The sequence below is a fragment of the Podarcis liolepis genome, assembly GCF_965112155.1.
Source record: "Podarcis liolepis genome assembly, chromosome: 12".
NCBI lineage: Eukaryota > Metazoa > Chordata > Lepidosauria > Squamata > Lacertidae > Podarcis > Podarcis liolepis.
This window is the reverse complement of record NC_139563.1, coordinates 38,330,737-38,355,186: the sequence shown is the minus strand read 5'-3', so window position 1 is coordinate 38,355,186 and position 24,450 is coordinate 38,330,737. Positions and strand designations below refer to the sequence as shown.

General features: G+C 40.9%; 3 protein-coding genes and 1 long non-coding RNA gene across 9 annotated transcripts in view; 2 read left to right on the top strand and 2 right to left on the bottom strand.

Annotated features, from left to right (window-relative positions):
• ANKRD28 (ankyrin repeat domain 28) overlaps positions 1 to 6,081 on the top strand; it is an 85,158-nt gene extending 79,077 nt beyond the window's left edge. For both annotated transcript variants that reach the window (XM_083467889.1, XM_083467888.1), the window contains exons 24-28: positions 175 to 320; positions 947 to 1,029; positions 1,913 to 1,995; positions 2,732 to 2,823; positions 4,121 to 6,081. In XM_083467889.1, the coding sequence (XP_083324015.1) occupies positions 175 to 320; positions 947 to 1,029; positions 1,913 to 1,995; positions 2,732 to 2,823; positions 4,121 to 4,407 (691 nt within the window). In that variant the 3' untranslated portion in view covers positions 4,408 to 6,081. The remainder of the gene's footprint in view (positions 1 to 174; positions 321 to 946; positions 1,030 to 1,912; positions 1,996 to 2,731; positions 2,824 to 4,120) is intronic.
• The window catches only part of LOC310690106, a 93,501-nt gene that overhangs the window by 54,495 nt on the left and 14,556 nt on the right, over positions 1 to 24,450 (bottom strand). The gene's annotated exons all lie outside the window — the stretch shown is intronic.
• Positions 8,584 to 23,558, bottom strand: BTD (biotinidase). Of its 2 annotated transcripts, none has more exons than XM_083468351.1 (4): positions 23,299 to 23,558; positions 13,160 to 13,385; positions 11,807 to 11,956; positions 8,584 to 9,819 (listed from the first exon to the last, which is right to left on the bottom strand). In XM_083468351.1, exons 2-4 carry the CDS (start codon positions 13,379 to 13,381, stop codon positions 8,671 to 8,673), a joined length of 1,521 nt encoding a protein of 506 aa, XP_083324477.1. In that variant the 5' UTR covers positions 13,382 to 13,385; positions 23,299 to 23,558; the 3' UTR covers positions 8,584 to 8,670. The 2 variants fall into 2 exon arrangements, with proteins under 2 accessions (XP_083324477.1, XP_083324476.1); XM_083468350.1 differs by lacking the exon at positions 23,299 to 23,558 and adding an exon at positions 22,535 to 22,672.
• The window catches only part of HACL1 (2-hydroxyacyl-CoA lyase 1), a 31,962-nt gene continuing 26,239 nt past the window's right edge, over positions 18,728 to 24,450 (top strand). For 3 of the 4 annotated variants that reach the window (XR_014517680.1, XM_083468241.1, XM_083468239.1), the window contains exon 1: positions 22,541 to 22,676. Coding sequence is in view for 2 of the 4 variants with exons in the window: in XM_083468241.1 (XP_083324367.1) it covers positions 22,605 to 22,676 (72 nt within the window). In the remaining 2 variants the exon portion in view is untranslated. Of the gene's footprint in view, positions 18,865 to 22,540; positions 22,677 to 24,450 lie in introns of those variants that run through there. The other variant, XM_083468240.1, reaches the window with a different exon arrangement.

Here is a 24,450-nt window from a genome sequence, read left to right as displayed (position 1 = left end):
GTATATAGTTGACTCTAAAGTGTTGAGATAATTCAAATTCACAAATCATAAACTTCTAAAGCAATTTTTTCTACAACCGTTAGATGGGTTATGCTTTTAGGTAGAATCATGCATATGATATTAGTTGTTAGCCTGGTTTTTATCTACAAAGTGAACTCTTTTTCTTCTCCCCAGAACTCCTCTCCATGCAGCAGCCTTTACAGACCATGTAGAGTGCTTACAGCTTTTGCTCAGCCATAATGCACAAGTAAACTCTGTAGATTCTTCTGGGAAGACCCCTCTAATGATGGCTGCAGAAAATGGACAAACAAATACAGTTGGTAAAAAGAGAACTCTTGTGTATTTTCTGTTTTCATTACTAATAACTATTAATTCTACTAACGTAAAAAGCCTGCATTAGAACTGCATAGGCCATTTTTTAAAGCAGATTTGCAGATTTCAGATTGATCAACGAAGCAACTTTCTTGGGTTAATATTTTTATTAATCAACAGAATTGGATTCAAAAGAACACGCATCCTCTTAACAACTACAGTAGTTTCATAATTTCATTCACAGGATAAGCCACAGTGTAAGTCAGGCTACCTGTCGAGTGACTTAAGAGGATAGAAAAGCATAGGATGATGAAACATGGGGCAGTAGGGAAATTTGCTCACACAAACAAAAAAATGTTACCAACAGTTACTTGAGTGGCGGGAGAGACTATTGCATTCGGATTCCCAAAGGCATCCGGTTGGCAACTTTGTGAAACAGATCGCTCAACCTGAAAGGCTTTTGATCTGATACAGCAAGCATGCTCTTATGTTCTTAATCGTGTCAGACCTATTTACACTTCCGAGTTGGGAACAATCTCTGCTGATGAGATAACAGTAAAAAAAAGTTGTACACTATAAAGCTTCTGTCTATAAATGCATCTTTTCAGTTAATGTAACACTTTACTTCTTTCAGAGGTGTTGGTTAGCAGCGCTAAAGCCGATCTGACCTTGCAAGATAAGTGTAAAAACACAGCACTGCATTTGGCTTGCAGCAAGGTATGTATCATTTTCCAGTTTGGAGCTTCTGTGATTTATTGCTGGTCTCGTCGTGGTTTTCATCATTTATCCCTTTGAATAAAGTTGGTCTAGAGCAGCAGTGGTGATGCAGCAGCAGTCTTTTAAATGCACTAGGAAAGAACTACACCTTGAGTGGGGTGAGAAGTTCTTTATCATGCTTGCTTTATTCATAGCTGCATCAACACTGAGCCAGGTAACAGATTTTTAACAACGGCTATCTAAAGCAGGTATAGGCAAATTCGGCCCTCCAGGTGTTTTTTGGGACTACAACTCCCATCATCCCTAGCTATCAGGACCAATGGTCAGGGATGATGGGAATTGTAGTCTCAAAACATCTGGAGGGCCGAGTTCGCCTATGCCTGATCTAAAGCTAAGACAATGAAGTCCATCTGTTGAGCTTTTTAAGGTGTCCAGTGGTCTGGACTCTCTACCAGAACTATTCCATCATTGGGCAGATGAAACATCATCCCATATACTGGATCTGCTTGGAATACAGAGGGCATTTTGGCAAAGGGGTGGGGGGAAGAAGATGATACAGTTCAGAAACGGAATGAAGGAAGAGAGGCAGCAGTGGGTACAAAAACTGTAGACACTGAAGTAAAAGACAGAAAAGGCAGTCTTCACCACTATAATATATAAGCATATTGGGTTAAGTATCTTGTGTCCTTCTGCAGACCATACTTAGTGCTAATAAAACTCTACCTACTAGTTACAAATCTCTGTTGCTTACATACTCTAAAGAAAACGTGTGTAGATTGTTTCAAATATGCATGTTGAATTTGCCAAGGTTTAAAATAATAGATTTTTGTTTTAAAGGAAGAATAAAGAATCTCTTTTTCCTTTTCCTTCCTTTTCAAAAAAGGGTCATGAAACTAGTGCCTTGTTAATACTGGAGAAGATTACAGATAGAAATCTCATCAATGCCACCAATGCAGCCTTGCAGACGTAAGTAGAGCTTCATATAGCACTGAAAATCTATTATTGAAGAAACTATATTTAGGTGAATGTAGTGGAGTGGGAGCAGGGAGATTATGGGGGAAAGTGCTCACTAAATATTTTTTGTGTGATAATTGGCAGTATATGAGCTTAATCTATACGATGTTTTAAGAAATGGTCTTCATGGAAACATTCGGCAAAGGGCAAGGCAGAACAGAAATATTAACAGTAAACAAAAGTAGCAATAATTTACAGGTCACAAGGCAGGAGAATAGTAATCATGCTGGCTTAAAACAAGGGACAGAAAAAGGATGTTTTGCTAGTTAATGACACAGTTACTGTACTCTCATGTTTGCTTGGAATAGGAGAAGAGCTAGTTTACAAAAAAAATTACAGGTTACACGAGAACCAAAGAACTGCTTAGTCTCACGCCATATAGATTCCGTGTTTACACCAAGATTGGCTAACCTTGGTCCTTCAGGTATTGCCGGACTATAACTCCCACCCTCTCTGTATTGTAGCAATAGATTATAGATACATAACAAGCTACTTACAAATATTTAAACATGCTCAAATATTTGAATATCACTTTTTCTACTCTAGAAATTGCAACAGCTTGCTTTAATATGTATATAATTACCTCTTCACAAGGATAGAAATGAAAATACTAATATAATCAGACAGCAATCTTTGTATGCATTTTGAATGTGTTTGTTGTAAGCTTTGTGGGTGGTTGTCTCTGCAGACCTTTGCATGTTGCTGCTCGAAATGGATTAACGGTTGTAGTTCAAGAACTTCTAGGAAAAGGAGCAAGTGTACTTGCTGTTGATGAAAATGGTAAGTCAATTTAAACATGGTAAAGTTGAATCAAAAGAGCCTGCATAGCACTTCCTTTCCCAGCAGTGCCATATTGCCTCCAAGAAGCTGGTATTCAAAGGTATGCTGCTTCTGGGCATCTATTGGGGTCTATTTTCCATGAATTTGTCTAATGCTATTTTAACAACAAGGGATGCGGGTGGCGCTGTGGGTTAAACCACAGAGCCTAGGACTTGCTGATCAGAAGGTCGGCAGTTTGAATCCCTGTGATGGGGTGAGCTCCCGTTGCTCGGTCCAGCTCCTGCCAACCTAGCAGTTCAAAAGCACATCAAAGTGCAAGTAGATAAATAGGTACCGCTCCGGCGGGAAGGTAAACGGCGTTTCTGTGCGTTGCTCTGGTCTGGTTCGCCAGAAGCGGCTTTGTCATGCTGGCCACCTGACCCGGAAGCTGTACGCCGGCTCCCTCTGCCAATAAAGCGAGATGAGCACCGCAACCCCAGAGTCGGCCACGACTGGACCTAATGGTCAGGGGTCCCTTTGCCTATTTTACCAAACCATCTAAATCAGCGGTCACATGGTTCGCCTGCAATTTCTAAACCATGGTTTAGCATTATGTGTTGCTGTTCACCTTGGGCTTGCGTGCTCCCCACCTTCTTCCCACTGCAGTTACAAGGAGATTGGAAGGTTCAATATTAGATTAGCCACAGTTAAGCATTATATCCAAACCTTAAAGTGCAGCTAATTGCTGAGAATTGACCATCTTTATAAACTGTGGTTTGAAGTTGACTTGTTTCCATTCAGCACAGTTTGGATGTCACAAAAGTTGTGGCCAGTCTAAAACAGAAGCTGCGCTAGATCAGGCGGGTGGCACACCCTCAGAGTCCCATTGCACAAATGGAAACCCATTCCCACTTGGCAGACGGACACAGTTGTCTGTCACCCACATAATCCAGATTTTAATTAGTACAATTGTACTTTGGTTCTCAAATGCCTTGTGACTCGAACCTTTTGGCTCCCGAACACTGCAAACCCGGAAGTGAGCATTCTGGTTTGCGAACATTCTTTGGAACCCAAATGTCTGACGCGGCTTCCGATTGAGTGAAGGAAGCTCCTGCAGCCAATTGGAAGCTGTGCCTTGGTTTTCGAACATTTTCGGAAGTTGAACAGACTTCTGGAATGGATTCCGTTTGAGAACTCAAGGTTAAACTGTATAGCATAACAAAATCGTACTTTGCTGCTGTACCAAGTGAATGGACTTTGATATCTGAAATTTTGGGTGTGTCTTGAACTAAAATTTATGATTTTATTCTGACTCTAGGTTATACACCAGCTTTGGCCTGTGCTCCCAATAAGGATGTTGCTGATTGCCTAGCTCTCATTCTGGCCACAATGATGCCTGTTTCGTCAAGCACCACGCTACCTTCCCTTACTTTCAATGCCATTAATCATTACACCAACACCTCAAAAACTGTCACCTTTGACTCCTTGCCTATTATCAGGAGTGAACATAGCTCTTACTGTAGTTTCAACAACATTGGCAGGGAAGATGGCTACCCATATACGGAAGAAGATGAACTTAATGACTCGGATTCTGAAACCTATTAAGAAGCTTCCTTGGAGGTCAGAAGAGGAACTCCCTTGCTGAATTTCAAGATTGTGTTGTTGGAGAAAGCAGTTTCTGAATATAAAAAAGGGACACCCAGAAGAGGGTTGTTTTTTTTAAACAAACATGGGTGCACATGAAACATTTGTGCAACTTCCCAAAGGCTTTTAAAAGCAGGTTATGCAAAGGAAATGCTTCAAATCCATGGTGCAAAAGAAAAGAAAAATTACACAAAATGTTATTTAATTGCAGTGTACTAGGTTGTCCATGGTGCCATGAAGAATCCTAAAAAAGGCTGCGCACCATTGTCTGTCTAAATGAATAAACAAGTTATACAACAAAGAAGACAATAGATTTAAATCTTACCAAGATCATTTTTAAGGCAATAATTGAGTTTGGTACAGAAGGCGTTGTTTGTGCAGCAAATTGCCAAAGGACCAAATGAATAACTTAGACTTTTTTAATTTAAAAAAAAAAACTTTTTTTGAAAAGTTGAATAGGTTAAATAAGTAATAGTCTTAACCAACCCCTAAATTACTTCTGACAATTAATGTTAGATTTGGTTTTAAATGTCTTATTTGTTTTTAATCACCTAACAGCCTCCCAACACAGTTAAATGTACCATGGGGGGGGGCGGACTTAATTTTCAGTTTTGTTTCTCTGAGAGGAAATGAAAAGGAACTTGTCACAATCTTATAGTAGTGAAGCTGTACTGGCTTAACCAGGAGTAGTCAGGGTGAAACTTGTACAGTAGTATAACAAAAGGGAGATGAGACAGCGATGCAGTATTTATTGCACAGCTTACTTTTACGAAAATAAATCTGTTTTAAATATATATTTTTATTCAAAATACAGGAATGGTAATTATCTGGATGAGCAAAACTGCATCAAAAATGAGAATTGTAAAATCCTGACACCCTGCTAGGCTGCCTTAGGGAAATGGCATTTTCTACAGCTTGCCCAGTCTTCTACATCATATACAATGACATGAGATTTGTGCCTCTATGATGTATATAATTTTTTTAATTAAAAAAAAAAAACCACCTCCTAAGCTTTCATGGCACAGGATGTGACTGGGGGATGGTTAAAATGGTTTCCCTCTCATCAAAAAGGTACAGTGATGAATCTTTGGAAATGTATTCCAAGTCCTTCAGCTAGAGTTACAGCTTGCCTTGAGTTTGTCTAATTTATAACAGGCTACTGTAAAAAAAAAATGAATAAACTGAAAAATGGAATACATTTCTCGATCCTAAAATGAAATTTGTTAAAATAGAGGTATTTACTTTATTTACTTTATTTGGTTCTGCTTTAATTGAAAAGTAACATTTTTAATTATAACTTGTTTATGTACATGCAAGAACATATTCTTGCATGTTGAGGTAAAACACAAATGACTTGCTATAAACTGACCCCAACCTTCTTTTATCCTTTTTGTATTGTGAAACTGGAAACCTTAATGCCATTGTAAATTATCAGCTTGTTTTCTGAACATAGTGTGGAAACACAGGACAGTATTTTGATCTATTTGATAATTTTGTGGGTTTTTGAAGAATTAATGAGCATGTACATATAAATAGCGACTGCTTGAATACTGTATTTACCTGCACTCTTTGAGTACATCAAGATTCCTGTGTATATTTTACAGAGTATAATAAAACCCAGATGTGAGAGTTGTATTTAATGAATAATCTGTGTATCTATGTGGGATAATTGTTAATTCCTTAAAGGGCTTCTCTTCATTGAATACCTCAGATTTATAAATCCTATTCTACGAAACCTTTTTGGTCCTGTTGATTCTAAAGCAAAAATCAATCATTCAGATAACTAAGCTATCTTCCGGAGGCCTTTTGATCATTGATCATATGCATTATTACTGTTGGATAATTTGAAAAGCCTTTTCCATACCGTTCTCCTTAATGTGCTGTGGCATTGCATAAAATGGAATGGATGGCTTACTAATTGATCGAAAGGACTGTTAATTCCACCAGAACTTGATAGAGCTAGCACTCTAGCTGTGAAAATAGCTGGATATTGTCCACCTGAAAGTTCTTGGTAAACCTCTCTTTCCTAGTGTTTCCAACTTGCTGTTGCTGGTGAGTGATACTGACATGCTACAACAGCAAACAACAGTGCTTTTATTTATACATTTGTTTTGCATTTACTCATAAATCAAATTAGCATTACCTTTGACATTTCTCTTGCTTTCTCAAGTTCATTCTTTTAGGCAGGAAAAAAAGGATGAAGTGCAAGGTAAAACTGTTGTTTTTATAAATATCTTTCAGACTGGAGTCCTTTAAAGCTTCTGACGTTTTTTGGGGGGTGGGGTTCTGTTATTGAAAGTGGATGCTCTGATGGTGTTTCCTGCTTGGCAGGGGGTTGGACTCGATGGCCCTTGTGGTCTCTTCCAACTCTATGATTCTATGATTCTATGAATTAGAACACATCACTTAATACAGTATCTTATTATTAATATAGTGACATATTATTCTGCAACATCCTTTCTGTTCACTATAAAAGTCATTTCTACTTGGTATTAGTATTATTTAAATTTGTATACTGCCCTTCATCTGCCGATCTCAGGGCATTTCACAAGTGTTTAACCTATCCATACTGGATGCAAAGACCTAGCATGGGTTTCTCAGAAACAAGTCATGACAGACAAATCTCATTTCTTTTCTTTTTTTATAAGAGTTACAAGCTTGGTAGATCAGAAGACTACTGTGGACGTAGTGTATATTAAGTTTAGTAAGGCTTTTGACAAAGTCCCCTAGAATATTTTTACAGAGAAACTGGTAAAATGTGGTCTGGGTGGGGCAACATTTAGGGAGGAAGAACCAGCTGCACAAATATAAGATGGGCGACAACTAGCTTGCCAGTAGTACATGTGAGAAGGATCTTGGGGTCTTAGTAGACCACAAGCTTAACATGAGTCAACGGTGTGATGCAGCAGCAAAGAAAGCTAATGCTATTCTAGGCTGCATCAACAGAAGTATAGTATAGTGTCCAGATCAGTGGAAGTAATAGTACTGCTATATTCTGCCTTGGTCGGATCATACCTGGAGAACTGTGTCCAGTTCTGGGTATCACAATTTAAGGAGGATATTGACAAGCAAGAGCATGTGCAGAGGTGGTAGCCCAAGGTGATCAAGGGTTTGGAAACCAAGCTTTATGAGGAACAGTTGAGGCAGCTGGAATTGTTTTAGCCTGGAAAAGCAGAGACTGAGAGGCAATATCACAGCCATCTTCAAATATCTAAAGGGCTGTCGCATAGAAGATGGAGCGAGCTTGTTTTCTATTCTGGAAGATTGGACCTGAACCAATGGATTCAAGTTACAAGAAAGGAGAGTCCAGCTACGTAAATATCAGGAAGAACTTTCTGACCGTAAGAGCTGCTTGACAGCAGAACAGAGGTGGTGGACTCCCCTTCATTGGATTTTTTAAGCAGAGGTTGGATGGCCATTTGTCCTGAATGCTTTAGTTGAGCTTCCTGGATTGCATGTGGTTGGACTAGATTGACACTTAGGGGTCCCTTCTAACTCTATGATTCTATGTGACAACAGGCAGCTAGTTGTATGTGACGAGTCTAGTGTGATGTCAGAGCTAAGAACAAACCCTTTTGAGATCAGCCAAAACTTGTGGACCCTTGGAATTGATATGTAGGAATGATCGCTGGGTGTGGAGCACACTCCGTGCCCGCGGGCAGCCTCAGTTGTCTGCACGCGTGATCTTGGGGTGCGGAGCACACTCCCCCTCACAGATAAGGCCACAGCTGTCTGAACATCTTGCCCTCTGTCTAACCTTTTGCGGTCTAAGTAGTCTGCCATGTTCTGTCTGTGACCTTTGTCTCTGAGACCTTTGTCCCTTTCGTCGTGCATTGTGCAGGGGGAAAATGACGCGGTGGAAACAGGTGCCAAAATAACTTTGTACCACCCCGCGACCTCGGGACTGGAAGATGTGTAAAGGTCACAGCCCAAAATGTATCTGCCTGGGTTTGCATATTGTGTCAATAAAAGGAGGCTCCACAGAGCTGGCCGGCAGCTTGGATGCAGCTCACCTGTGTGCAGCTCACCTGCATTATCAACTCCTGCCTCATGTTCTTCACTTCATTGATAAAGAACCTTTATGAATTCATGCAACCTAAAATTACTTTTCAGGTATACACAGTTCAAGTCAAGAACTCCATTGGACAATAATCTCCTTTTATTAAGCAAGCTCCTGAATCATTCATTTTGGCATGCAACTTTTGGTTGCACCAAATGCTTGTTTTAGTCCTTCTCATACCATCGTCCATATAAACCGGCCGTTATTAAGCCAGAAGATGCTCCCTTTTTCTGCATGGCATAGTGGTTCTTTTCCCACCCCAGATAGTCCGCAAAGTCCAGAGTAATGCCAGACTTCAGCAAGAGAGGGAAGACAAAAGCAGTGCTGAAATTCCCTTGCAGCTGAAAATCTATCCGTTCAGTAGCCTTTGTGACTTCCTGCCCGCAACTCGTATAGTCGAGGGTGCCGCACTTCACTAACGCACAAGCTTGTACATAGTATGTCCCATGAACTGTATGAAGGCCATCAAATACTCCTAAAGCATAGAGTTCCTTTGATACAAACAGTCTCTGGTAACTTAAGGAGCAGCACAGAGTATTGGAACAGACCTGGATCTCTCCTTCAGCTTCCATTATGGGCATAAAAGTGAAATTGTCATACATCATTTCGCCATGAAATATAGGTGGAGCTTCCTGGGCTCCTTTCTCAGCTTTTTCACAGTGGGCTTCTTGATCCTCCTTACGACAAATCTGATGGTCCATAGGGGAGTTTGAAAAACTCGTCTGCATGTTATTGTTGGTTTCATGCCCTGATGTAATAGGGATTTGGGCCACTATAAGCTTGCCTTTATCGTTCTCCATGTTATAATAAATGAAGGATTCCGATGGTGTGTATATACCACTCCCTGTCATACCCAGGTCAGGACGGTGGATATTCGCTGCCAAAAGATTGATGTTGAAAGCAACTGCAAATGCTTGTTGAAATTCTACAGCAGACAGCAGCGGAAGCTGGTTCATCCATGCAGTAGGATACACAGCCTGTTTTAAATTGTATTCCTTGATAAGCTTCACAGTTGGCTCATAGAACAGAATGTCAAAGCAAGTGAAAACTCCAAATTTGTCTGCAAAAGGCGTATTAAAAACAGTGTAATCTACTTCTGGCGGAGTATCAAAGGCACGTTCAAAATACAGGTTTTGTTTTCGGTATCTGGCTATGAGTGTACCACTGTCACTAAATACGACGTTTGTGTTAAAGTGGTATTTCCCATCTGGTGGGCAGTGGCAATCACTGTGATTGCAGGGCTGCTTGGTTCCTAAGTTTACCACTAAAAACACTTGATTCTTCAGTGCCATACAGCTGAGTCGGTGCAGAACCTAGGGGGCAAAAAAGTAAATACATATTCTGTTGCATCAATAGATATAAGCATTGAGCAGTCCTATTAATTGGCTCTTGGATTAAACATGTATACTTGTATATATGACACCCCCCCCCCATTATAATGGTTCCCTATGAAAAGATGTTCAATGCTTGTGAAAGATGTAGTCTTCAACACCTCTACTCAGAAGTAAGTGTGCAGAGATGACTGAAGCCTTCAGTGGTCATTTCCTGATTTTGGCAACATGTTTTGGACTTATCTCCAAAACATTAAATCACTGTGCTGAAACTTCTCTATTCATTAATTACTTCAGAATGCTATTGTTAGAGGGACTGTAATATTGAGAAATGAAAAGCACTGCATTTTTTTTAGTTAAATAAATTTTAAGTGGCTGACAGATCTAATTTTGGCACCACCGGAAGAGGCAGCATCTCTCTCTTTAGGTTGTATTCAGGACAGCCATTCTGCAAGTGGAACAACTTCTGTTTGTGCAATGCAACTTTGGTCTCTCCATCCCTCACAGAGCCCCCTCTGCATTTGCTCTGGGTCCCCCACCAAGCAGATTTGGGGAGGGAACAGGTGGAGGGGAGAGAGGATGTTCCGCTGCACATGGGGAAGTTGTTCCACTCGTGCAATGACTTCATTGGAGTCAACCTTGTGACAGTAGACAGTCTTGGTTTTTTAAAAAAGTAGGGAAATTTTTATCAAATGCAAATTGGAGGAAATCTAAAAAGATTATTAGTTTTTTTATTCAACTGATTTTGAAAGAAAATGCAACACTTCAAAACTTGAAACTTTATAAGATCCTGCATATTCTGTCAGCAATATAATTGACAGCGCGGCTGTATACTTCTCTGTTTACTAGTAAGCCTCGTTTGGTTGGAGCAGGGTGCTGATAATGTCAAGGTCGTGGGTTCGATCCCCATATAGACCAGCTGCATTGCAGGGGGTTGGACTAGATGATCCTCAGGGTCCCTACAACTCTACAATTCTATGACACTGTGGGTTCGATGGGACTTACGCCAAATAAGCATGTGTAGGATTTCAACCTAAGAAAGCTATCTTCTTATCAATTCAGCTTATTCTAGCAGGGGTGAGCGTTAGACAAAAAATCACCTTCTGTGGGGTAAACCAAACCAAACCCATATGTAACATTTGCAGCTATGTGCTTCATGATCTGTAGGCTATACACATTCTGATCGAATGTACCAACCGTACATTTTGACAGCACCCTGTCACCTGTTGGAAGAAACTGAAATCAGGTCCAGCTCAGGAAGTGATCAACGCTGCCACAGCTGACAGAGTTGTCTGTGATCCTTGTGCAGTGCACCACACAGAATTTCTTCTGCTGCACACGAAAGACCTAAGGCTTGGGTGGAGTCAGGGTAGATTTTCCAGAATTACAACGATCTAAACCACAGATTTCTTGAAAATCATATTATACTTACTCATAACAGTTGTCTAGCTTAGAATAAGAAAGTTGGGTTTTGTTTGTTGTTTTTAATGGAAACCTACATCTGTAGTTTGACTGTACAAAACATTGTTCTGTTCAGAAACTGTTGTTAGCTCCAAACACATTCTAAATCTTCAGGGGAAAACGTGTTATAGCATTTCCATCTTAACTTAGTTGCAGCTCTCTGCAAAAAGTAAGTTTAAATGTGCTTGTGCTTGGTACCTGTAGCAGGTAGGAGATCTATTAACAACCAAATGAAGTTAAGTGATAGAAATCAATGGGTGTGCATTTACAGAAATTGGCAGTTTGATTGCATTTACATTAACCTTAACTTCATACTTAGAGATTGAAATTGACTATAAACAAAAATGCTTTGAGATGCAGTGCCAATATTGCATCAGGCAGTGCGACAGAAAGCACTAGTGAAATAGAGCAGCAAAATATCACTAAGGAACAGAGTGTCACTCTATATATTCCACTAAAGCAAAGAATATCCAGTTTTTTCCAGTTCTGCAACAGTTATAACAGATACCTCTGTGTCATTGAACAAGTATTCTTCTTTGCATGGATTCCATGTCACAGAGTCAGGGTATGGAATGAAATCCAAGTAAGGATAAATAGAAGTCCTGGTGAAGTTGAAGCCCTGAATTCCATCTTCAGGAAAGACAATTATCTGTGCTCCCTGATAGCAAACAAAAATAAAATAAAGACAGCTTTCAGTCAGAATAAAAAAAAAGGAAAGGTGCCTTGAAATCTCTTTAAGAAGACTTAAATGCTTGTGCAGATTGCATTAATCTCATTCAAGTGTTTCTGATAATCAAAACACACAAGAACACTGTGTTACTTCCATTTAAATTGTGTGTTTTTTAAAAGATAGTTGTAAGACCTTGAACCTACTACAGTACTATGAATTAGAAGCTCATATGTGGCTTTATGGTGGAAATGAGGGAATGATCACAAAACACTCTCCAGTTTCTTTTTGGCTAAAATCCACAAACTTCTTGCCCAGAAGCAATTTCACCAAAGCTTTGGGGATTTACACCAGAACTGTTTGGAAGTGTGAAATGATTCAACTAGATTGGAAGGAAACATAGCGTTTAGACACAGACAGCTGTATCATAAGCAGATTTTAAAGGGGATCCTTGCCTTCTTGAAGCAGCGTGGTGGCTGCTTTAACATGGTGCCAAAGGATCAAAAGCTCTGTGTTCTTGTATGTCTATTGACTTCAGTAGCAAACGCCACACAAGTAACTGTGTGCTGGATTCACCGGGTTAGGAAAACCTTCAGTTGCAGGTGCAGGGCATCCAAGCAGGATGTATGTTAGGGGTCCCCAACTTTCTTTAGGCCCGTGTGCCCATTTGGAAATTTGAAACTTGTGGGCACTGCTGCAATAGTCATGAACAATATGTAAGTTGCTCAGAAAAACTAATCAAAAGGCAGAGGTTAGGTCTGAGCCTCAGCTAGCAAACCACCTACTTGCCCCCATAAAGCACAACAAAATGCCCATTTCACAGAAGTAAAACCGGGAAGACAACCCAGTGATGCTCAGATACTTCAAAGGTAAGCACCTTCACAGGGGAAAGTATGAGTGCATCCTGTTCAAATCATCACATTCTCAGTGAATCTAAAATTTAAAAAGCTAAGATAAGATGCTGTCTCTTCAACATCCTAGTAGGTTATTCACTAATAGTCTCAAAGGAAAAGCCATTATAGAAGAAAAACACAGGAGCGCCGTGACTCTGGAAGAACTTGCTCAAGATTCTGTTTCATCCAGAACCTCCAGTACAGTATATATGCCTACAACAGCTCCTGTAACAATAAACCAATTAATCTCTAAGGCACATGTTACTTAAAATGTTTGCAAGGTGATTAATTACTGTGGTACCTGTTTAACAGCAGCAATTACTTGCTCTTCGTAAATGTCTAGGTTTCTGTTCATCAGCTGTAATGCAGACCGTCGACTGGTAATAGCTGTTGGATTGGGATTCAGGATGACACGATGTTCGTACACAGCAGCAATGTAATGTCCTCTGTGAACATCTGCGGAGAGAACTTGGAAGCAGACCAGGACAAGCATGCAGCAGCTGCCCAAAGTGATGTCTGCCATGAATCTAAAAGGGGGGAAAACATATTTATGTGGAACATACTTGAGTAAAATCATAGAAGTTGGAATGAGGGTTTGCATGTCTTTAGCCCAAAACCCTGCTCAGTGGATGATCTACAATGCAGCTGCAGCATCAGTGACAGATGTCATTGATGTCCAGTACAGTGGTACCTCGGGTTACATACGCTTCAGGTTGCATGCGCTTCAGGTTACAGACTCCACTAACCTAGAAACAGTACCTCGGGTTAAGAACTTTGCTTCAGGATGAGAACAGAAATCATGATCTGGCGGCATGGCAACAGTGGGAGGCCCCATTAGCTAAAGTGGTGCTTCAGGTTAAGAACAGTTTCAGGTTAAGAACGGACCTCCAGAACGAATTAAGTACTTAACATGAGGTACCACTGTATCACCTTATATGCCTCTGGTGAAAGAGAACTCTTAAGATTGAGATGAATTCTAAGCCTGAAATTTCCACCCATGGGTTCAGCTCCTGCCCTCTGGAACAACAAATAACATGCTGGCTTTCAGGTATTTGTACAGTGGTACCTCGGGTTAAGGCACGCGGGTGGCGCTGTGGGTAAAACCTCAGCGTCTAGGACTTGCCGATCGCATGGTCGGCGGTTCGAATCCCCGCGGCGGGGTGCGTTCCCGTCGTTCGGTCCCAGCACCTGCCAACCTAGCTGTTCGAAAGCACCCCCGGGTGCAAGTAGATAAATAGGGATCACTTACCAGCGGGAAGGTAAACGGCGTTTCCGTGTGCTGCGCTGGCTCGCCAGATGCTGCTTGTCACGCTGGCCACGTGACCCGGAAGTGTCTGCGGACAGCGCTGGCTCCCGGCCTCTAGAGTGAGGTGAGCGCACAACCCTAGAGTCTGTCAAGACTGGCCCGTACGGGCAGGAGTACCTTTACCTTTACCTCGGGTTAAGTACTTAATTCGGTACTATTTCTGGGTTAGTGGAGTCTGTAACCTGAAGCGTATGTAACCCGAGGTACCACTGTATATTGAAAGCAGTTATCATGTAACCTTTAATCTTGTCCGGATACATTTACACCGTTCAGACTTAGTTTCCAGATCCTCACCAGATCACCCTCCAGTCACATTCCAGTTTGCCATTGCCCTTTTTAGAAAGTGGTGCCCGGAACTGGATGTGGTACCCCAAACCAACAAGGCAAGAAGATGCATTGTAAGCTTCTAATGTCTATTGCTCCTACCATATTGAACTGAGAGCGGAGTGATGAGATCCACTTGTAATACTCAAACTGGGTATTACAATTGCTAGATTGCATGCCCTTTTTTTTTTTTAACAGGATGGTCCATAAATATTAGGACCTATTATATACTAATTGATAAAAATGTGCGTAAGTCATGTTGGAGCTATTCCACTTCTGGGAGAGGATAGCACCTACAGTAGATAATTTAACTATCTCTAGGTAATACTGTCACAAGTGTTAAAGCAAACCCCAACACTGTATATGTTCTGATAAAAGGGCAAAGTTAGAATCATAGAATTGTCGAGCTGGAGGAGACTACGGGGGTCATCTAGTCCAACCCCCTGAAATGCGGGAATCTTTTGCCCAACATGGGGCTCAAACCCACGACCCGAAGTCATGCTCTACCAACTGAGCTATCCCAGCAATCACACTTTATTTTGGAAACAGACCGCCCTTCCTGGAAATGTCTTCTTTTAGTAATTTACTAGCGTATCCTGCCATTTCTTAAGAGACAATTCAATTGCAAAGAGTTTTAAGACAGATCCATTCTACAGCTCCAACTGCTTTTTGATAGGTGGTGTCTATTTAAATGATGCACACTGTGTTTGGGGTGTGCACAGGGGTTTGTGGAGTTCTAATTCTTGCAGCAAGAACTTACAAAAGCAAAGCTTACAAAAATACGTTATAATTACTGTCTATTACATAGACTTTGTCATGAAGCGTAAGCTGAATCAGTTTGTGCTTATTTTGAGTGATAGATTTCATTTAAAAAATCCTAGCTGATATGAAAAGAGCTAAGTACTGAGCTAAGTCTTTTTTTTACTTATAACTTTGAATATTCCAGTAGCATCTGACCTGCCAGTTTGATTTTGCCCCCTCCCCACCACCGCAAAGTATTATTAATTAAATTTTTTGGGTGGAGGTTTTTAGTTGATGGCCGTATTTACTCTTTGTTGTTTTATATGTATTACTGGTTTGTTTATTTTTTTAAAAATATATATTGTCTTAGTGTTAGCCACTTTGCTTTCTCTTTGAAGACAAAGTGGGATACAAATTAAAACAAATACTGTTGTATCAACACTTACCCTGTCAAATCCAATACTGTATAGAACGTACAAGTGTAAATGCAGTTCTACAAGTTGCAAATCTGCACCAACTCACAATATAGTTGCTAAATCACGATTATGTTACTAGAAGCGTTTGCCTTGTTACTGTACAACAAATAAGTTCAGGCTAATGCCAAAATTATAATGGACTTAGCTTGTTTTGAACATTAAAATACGTTCCAGCAACATAACTTTGCTGACTCCCAAGGTGGCAGGTTATTTGGCACCCAGCAAGTCAAGTCTAAAGCACCATCATCTCTGAAGACAATGTGACACATTCTGCAAAAGATGTCGAGGGTTCTGGACATGAGGCTGCTGACACCAGCTTTTCCTGACAAGCCCCAAAATGGAGGGTGGGAAGGTGGGAGGGAATGAAAAGTATGCAGTAGTCAGCGTTACTTATACTGCAATGTGCAAAAGATGTTCCTTGAACAATGAAACAGTTCCTTGTAGAACGAACAAGGCCTGAAGCAGTAGCCTGGGGATTATTAAGAGGATCTGTCAAACAAGTTGGAGAGGTAGAGGTCAGCTTCAGATGTGCTTGGAGAGACTGACAGTCTTGACCCATCTCATTTTCGCTTTAGGCTCCAGTTTGGGACCAGATCAGCCTTGGTCACCTTGACTCCTTAGTGTCAAATCTCAGATCCCGAACGCCTTCATTTTGGAACGTTTTGGCTCCTGAACGCCAAAAACCCAGAAGTAAATGCTCTGGTTTTTGAATATTTTTCAGAAGCCGGACATCCGACACGGCTTCTGCTTGAGTGCAGGAAGCTGCTGCAACCAATCGGAAGCTGTGCCTCAGTTGTTGAACATTTCAGAAGCCAAACGGGCTTCCCGAATGGATTATGTTCGACAACCAAGGTTTGACTGTACAGGGTTTTTCTTTTTCCATCCAGAACTCAACTCACTTCTGGCACTTCTCAGATGGACACCATTGCCATTACAAGAGAACAAGGGAGGCTTTCCTGGTGAGTTCCTCTTTTTCTACAAAAATAGCATCAGCTCATTACATCCTCCGGGAGAGAAACAGCGGGAGCATGACCTGGTTGATTTTCTTGGCCCTCTAAACAGTTTTGGATAATGTTAACCATGGTTCCAGAACATGGCAATGTTTGACTACATGTCTGTTCATTTATGGGGTCCTTCAAAGTTCCAACCTGGGTTGGAGGAGGGGAGATCTCCCCTTCCCACACCATCTTCAGTCACTTTGGGAGGAGAAGGAATGATGGCAGCTCTCTCCTCTGGCCTTCCTCTGGAGCTCATAGCCTTCGTGGAGGCAGGTGAGGGCTTCGACCAGCTGAAGGGGGAGGATGAACAAGAGAAGGTTGTGACTGAACTGCAGCTAGAACAGGACGGTGCGTTCTTGTCACCTAGAACCAGGCAGCACCTTTGCAAATGGGAGCAGATCCACTCGCCCCAGCAGAAAATGTGCTTGGAATTTTGGCATTCTCACAAGGCACGGGAATCCTTTGAGTGTGTGTGTGTCATACCTTGTCTTTTAAAGCTTGGCAGTAGGGGTGTGAGAACTTCTTGGGACACCTTTGTTGCTTCTGAACTTCTCACTCCTGAACTCCTGAATTGTGCTGATGAGCTTGTGCTATTACTTGCCTGAATTAATATCTCTTGCTTATAAGCAAGAGCCTCTGGCTGCATGCGTTGGACAACAGCCAGGACAGTGCCCACCGTTAAAAGCACCAATTGTTCATGCATTTCTGTTTGAGAAATTATGTCGGTTATCAGATTCTGTACGAGAGTTGGAAAGCTGAGAGCGTCAGTTGCCTCGGGAAGCCAGCAGTCAGTCACTGCAAAATGGATAGATATAAACGGTGTGCATTTGGCACAGTCCATCAAGCCCCTTTCATGTCAATAGAGTTAGCTCAAACACCATTGACACAAATGGAGGTTAAGTGGCAGCTGCAGTGGTGGCTGCTTGTCCCAGAAAGGTCATAGTGTTTAGCACAGAGAGTCATGTCAAAATTCCAAGGGCAAAAAATAATAAATATGCTGTAATCAAGATTCAGTTTAAAAGGGATCCAAAAAGCTTTATGTTAGCAAAGGCAGAACGTTTTGATACATGAATATCAACAAGCTAAGTAATAAAGTTTTGCCTTACAAAGAGAGCTGTAAAGATAGCATCACATCAGTACACCCAAGTCAAACTGAAATGCCCTTTTAAAAAAACAATCAGTCCAGAAAAAACATTTTATCAATGCATGTCACTGTGCTTTGTTGTTCTTTACCAGGTGTCAGCAAACTTCAACTTTTTCACTGTCCCTCAGACCTTGTGGGGGGGCCGAACTATACTTTTTTGGGGAAAATAAATGAAGGAATTCCTATGCCCCACAAATAACTCAGAGATGCATTTTAAATAAAAGCACACATTCTACTCATTTAAAAACACTAGGCAGGCCCCACAAATAACCCAGAGATGCATTTTAAATAAAAGCACACATTCTACTCATTTAAAAACACTAGGCAGGCCCCACAAATAACCCAGAGATGCATTTTAAATAAAAGCACACATTCTACTCATGTAAAAACATACTGATTCCTGAACCATCTGTGGGCCAGATTTAGAAGGCGATTGGGCCAGATCTCGCCCCCGGGCCTTAGTTTGCCTACCCATGTTCTTTACTATTGAACTATGTTCAATTCGATCAACTTTTACCACTGAAGCATGGAAAACGCTGGAATATAATTCTAAAAGGGATTTGGGAAGTGAACTAAAACCTGGCGCTATTACTAGCATTTGGCCCTTGGAAGTTTTCCAGTTATACAAAAAAGAAAAAGAAGAAGAAAGACCCTGCGTAGGATCAAAGGTACGGACAAACACCCAACATCCAATCCTGCACGATAATTTTATGTTGTGTGCAAAACAGTAATACAGAAACGTATGTGTGTATGTTGCTAAGTTAACACCCATGGATGTAGCAATATTCCTTTCATCAGCTTTGCCTTTGTTTGCTTGCATTAGCAGATAAGAAAAATGAAGCTGATTTTTAGGGATAGGAAAGCATATATTCCTGTATGGCCCTCTTATATGCAACTCCACTGAAAAAAAGTATTGTGGAGGATACAAAAATGTGGGAGATTTGCAGCCAAACCTAACAAAGATAGTTAGAACATGAAGGGTTTAAGGACCAGTTAAGGTTCAGTGAAAGGGACGAGGTAAGACTTGTTTCCTGTTCTTTTCTCTCCCCGCCCCCGCTCTCTCTCTCTCAGCATTGCAAACAAGGCAGCAAATGTATCTGAAGCTGTCTTTGCTGAATTTCTACCCAATAACATTTACCTGTATTTTATTTGCTGCTAAGGACAATGCATGCCTGTAAGTAAATTATATTTTAAACTTACTTTAGTGTGTGATCTGTTTCTTTGCACCAGGATTAAAAGGAAGCCAGCTGCCTCAAGTAGCTAGAATGTTTTAAAAGGCTTAAAAGCTTGTTCCTAGGCTTCACTAAATCTGTCTCATGACGGGATTTGAACTTTGCTACTGGAGTTCTTTATTTGCAAGCCCTGCAAACAGGCACAAGCCATTTTTCTTTTGTTTGCTAGCCGATACATGTGGGTTTGTAGAGGATTAAATATAATTAATATATTCTCTTATCAATACCCACTTCAACCTCCATGTGGGATGGGCAAATGGTTCCGTTTTGGACTACTGTACTATAAAGCAATGGATATTGTTATCCCTTCAATAATACCAGTGCCTATTCTCCAGCTACTGGTGCCATATTCCTTTCCAGGCAAAATTACGAGAGCAGACCAAATACAAAACAAGTCTGGTCTTTTGTGTCTGACAAAGGCCAGTTCCAGATTATCTAGATTCTAGAGCAGGATAGTTCAGGCTCTGTAACAGTGGTGAATAGCTGGAGCTTTGCCAGTTGCATATTAAACATGTCTGGCAAAGGACCAGGCATCTGGCCATTTTGGCTCCTAATAATGTGATGTCTGCTGATGGGTAATAATATGAAATATTTTTCTGTTTGAGCTAAAATCTGATTCTACTCCTCCTTTAGGACCTGGTAAAGTCACATGATTAAAAAACAAAAACTTTAAAAACCAATGTGATAAAATTCTGTTAAGAGTGATTTTGTAAAATAAGTGATCTCCTAGTGGCGTTGACGTATCAGAAAGCCAAATGTACAAATCCGCCCTAAGACTGGGCATGTTCCTCATATCCTGTGACAAAACATTCTGCATGAGAACACAAAAAACAAAGAAGACTGTGTTCTTGTTCACAGACAAACTGTAAATGGTAAATGGCTTCTCATTCTGAAGCCAACTCCCAACGGGAAACCGAAATGAGCTTTGCCTGCGCTCCAGGAATGAAAACGAGTTCTCCTTAAACTCCTTCCTCTCCCCCCGCGTGCAGCCCACACATGCCCTTTAGAGGGTCTCCAACCACTTACTTTCTAACTAGACTGCAGTCTGAGGTTACTAGAAACAAATGCTTGTAATAAAACATTTTTGTACTCATTCCCTCTGCAAGGTTCTGTACTACAGAAGTAACACAGAATACTTGTCTCCTGAGATCTTCAAGAAAAGCTTCTTTTGATGCCCCTATCATTTGAAGTGTGTATTGGGGGAAGAGCCTACTTGATGGTAGCACCCCATAATGAAATGCTCTCCCCAGGGAGGCTTGCCTGACACCGATCTTGATGTCACTTCAATACCGAGCAAATACCTTCTTGTTTTACCAGATTCTTTAATCAGCAATACATTTACGGTATTTTATGTTGCTTGGTGTTGGTTTTTAATTCCACCGGCTGCTTTTATATTGTGGTGTTTTACTGTTTCTGTTTTTATGTGTTTCACTGTCTTTTTAACTTTTTGTAAGCTGTCCTGAGAACCTGTGGAGAGCTTAGGCCATAAGCCTTAGAACCTTCCGACATAAATTGATCAACATACATACATACATACATACATACATACATAAATGAACAGGCTGGGATCTGAATCCCTTATTTAAGCACACCAGGGTCTCTTTTCTTTGATCTGCAGACTCTCACACATATTATAAGCAGCTTTCAAAAGTCCCTTCAGTTTCAAAGGGTTTTGCCACATGGTTATTATTCAATAAAAATAAGCCTAAAGCCCCCTTGGACACGCAGAACCAGTGCTTTTCTTGTGGGGGAACGCAAGGGTACGCATATCCCTAAACATTTTGTGAATCTAAGTTTGGCCTCATTGAGGGGCAGTACTTCAATATTAACAGGAAAATGAGAGCACCCCTAAACATTTTTTTTAGGGGGGAAAAGCACTGTGCAGAACTAAGCATGTGTTCCTATGAATCCCAGGCATAATACTCTACAACATGGCCTTAGAAAATGGCAGTGCTACTCATCTATACCACACCCATGCATTTATTCATGATTGCTACATTATTTTCATAATGCAGAACAGACAAAAACAGAATGCTACACCTTGAAATGTACTGAAATAATAGACTGGCTTTTCCAGTTTTTAAGTGTCGTCATATCTAGAAATAATTTGCAAGAAAGTTGTGAGCGCTTCATGGGGAAACGTCAGTTTCTCACCATACTCCGGCTGCTGGTGCAGCTGTTGAAAGACAAGATACAGATGGAGAAGATGTAATTCTTATCACTAGGAAGCTTACACAGTGGTTTAGATAGATAGCTTGCCCATTTAAAATATCCCTTTTCAAGTCTGTTTTTTTTAAAAAATATTTAAAATAAGAAAAGCTGTAGTTCAAGAATAGACCATGTGCATGCAGAAGGTCCCATTTTAAACCACTGACATCTGCAGGTGGCAGATCCACCTGTCTGAAATCCTGGAGAACTACTGTCAGTCAGTGTAGACAGCACTAAGCTAGCAGGACCCAATGGTCTAATTCGGGATAAGGCAGCTTCCTATGTTAAAAACTGTACCAAGTTTAACAAAGAGGGACCTGATAATATAATTATTTCCAAAAAAAAATCAAAAAAATCCAGCTATTCGAGGTCAGGCAGCTTCTCAAAGCAATTTGCAGTAGCATTAAAACATGGTTATTGGTGTGTTGTTGTTTTTTTAAAAAAAACATTCGATAAAAACCTGCAATGGAGAAAACATCTATAAAAGCTAAATAAAAACTTGAAATTGGTAAGAGCAAGGAGCGCAACATGTGTGATGTTATAAGACTGGGAAAACATCCCGAGTTGCTGCTAATTTTTCACAGCAGACACATTACACAACTATATAGCACAGGAACACCCATTAAAGCCATAGACTTCTTGTCCTTTTGCTGGCAGGTGAAGACCTTCTTCTTCCAACAGGTTTTGGGGACCTGGCTGCTTTTAATGAGGGGGCTGGTGTTTTTGTTTATTGTCTTATGTTTTAATAGCATGCGTGTGCATATATATATATATATATATATATATATGCGCACATATATATATATATATATATATATGCGCATATATGCGCGCGCGCACACATATATATACACATATATCTATATATACACAGATATTACAGATAGATAATTTCAATTCTATTAATGTTGGTTTTTAATGTTTGTTTTTATTTGTTTTTATTTTATCTGCAATCCGCTTCAACTCCCTGTCAGGTAAATAAGCAAAGAAACCTCAGCCACGTGTTTTGCGGGCTCGGATTGGCTAAGCATGAGGCCAATTGAGAGCCTTTCTTCTAGCGTTCCCCCCCTCCCCCCGCCCAACCCTTCTCCATCAGAGTGAGGGGTGGTTGGAGGCGGGCTGCTCCAACGGCTCCGCCCATTTAACGTCCCCCACCTATTAGCTAGGCTCGAAGCCTTTTCCTATTGAACGGCGGCGCGCGTCAATCACGCGGTTAGCGCTTTTCTCATTGGCCGATGGAGCCGTACCTCAGGGTGGTTTGAAGGTAGCCTGCCGCTTGTCTCTCCCTTTCCTCGGGAAAAGACGGTTGTGGAAGCGATGGCTCCGGCAGGGCAGGAAGAAGAATGTGTCAGCGGGGCTCAGGTCATCGCGGAAGCGCTGAAGATGCAAGTAAGAAACGCTCTTTGGTGACCCTTGAACCCCGGCAGCCAACCCGGAAATATTACGTGTTTCCTACGGAGAGCGGGAAGGAGCATTTCTTTAGAAAAAGCGTAGTTTTACGTGAAGGGTTCTAGTCCCTGTCGAGGAGGTGTAGCCCAAAATGCATCTGAAGGCAATCCTGTTTAGGGAAGTTTTTAATGTTTTATCGCGATTTTACTGCAGTATTCCGTTGGGAACAGCCCAGAGTCGCTAGGGCAAAATAAATTATTATTATTATTATTATTATTATTATTATTATTATTATTATTATTATTATTATTTATTATTATTATTTCCCAGTGTCGGATTTACGTATAAGCTAAACAAGCTATAGCTTAGGGCCCCACTCTCTTGGGGCCCCCCAAAATAAATTAAAGAAAAAAATTCCAAAAATATAAGATAAAAAACAAATAAAACAAAACCTACATACAGCAACAGTGTTTTGTGTTGCGTAGGCTCCTATTTGTTATGTGCAAATGGCTTTAGATACCCATTAGGTCCATAAATTACCATACAACATATATTCAACCCGAAAAACAGTGACAATTTGTTGTTGACAAAGGACAGCTGGACATATAAAGGGCCCCATTACCTTCAGTAGCTTAGGTCCGTATCCGGCCCTGCCAATATGCAATGGGAGGTGAAACATCAACTGGAGAGCCCCAGGTTTGGTCGTGGATGGTTCAAAATTGCAATGAGTCTTGTCACTGTTTTGGCCCCTCTCGTTTTAAGGAGCTGTTTACTACCCTGTCACTTCTCAGCATGTACCTGTCGAGCTGCTGTGCTGCCTACAGTGTAGACTGTGTAGGTTTGGCTCTCGTTGCACAAGAAGGTGTAGGGAAGATAAAAAGAATTAGTTAATCTGGGAACGGCACCAAGGATTAGCGGATTTAGGTGAAAGATCACAGCATGCCAGGAGAAGCAATAGCAGAGTGGCAAAGAGCATGGGACGCCCCATGTCTTCCCGTCCTTTCGCCTCCAGTTGAAAAGGTTCTTGTAGGTGGAGATGGGGCACAGATCCCTGCCTGGAAACTCCTGGATAAAGTTATGTAGACAATATTAGGCAAGACAAAACCTTTTGACCTGGTGTGAAGCGGCTTCTTTTTTAATTTTTGTCTTTGGACAAAGTAATAATCATAAATAATAAGAATAAAAATGTGCACCCCACCACTGAGACTATTCCATTGTAACTATCCAACCTCCCATAATTTCAGCACCTCTTGCGATGGTTTGACCTCTTTCCGTTTTAACAGTACAAACTCTACAAACACCCTCCGTATCGCCTTAGAACAGGCTTCCTCAACCTCGGCCCTCCAGATATTTTGAGACTACAATTCCCATCATCCCTGACCACTGGTCCTGCTAGCTAGGGATCCTGGGAGTTGTAGGCCAAAAACATCTGGAGGGCTGAGGTCGAGGAAGCTTGCCTTAGAATAATTTCTCCTGTATATTCCTCGTCTTACCTTAATGGCACATGTTAATTTATCATTAATAGCTATATCCCACATCTCTTTATACCATTCTTCCATTTTATATCCCACTTGTCCCTTCCACTTCCTAGCTATAACAGTTCATGCAATAACGTTCCCACATCATCAAGGGCCCAGTGATCAACCATTAACTAAAGCCTGAGAAAAATCAAATTATAAATGATTATCCAGATAATGCTTCAAAAAAGAAGACATTTTTGCTAATGAGGTTTCCCTCTTAGGCCCATTGGTGGAAAGTCCATTGCTTAATAAGT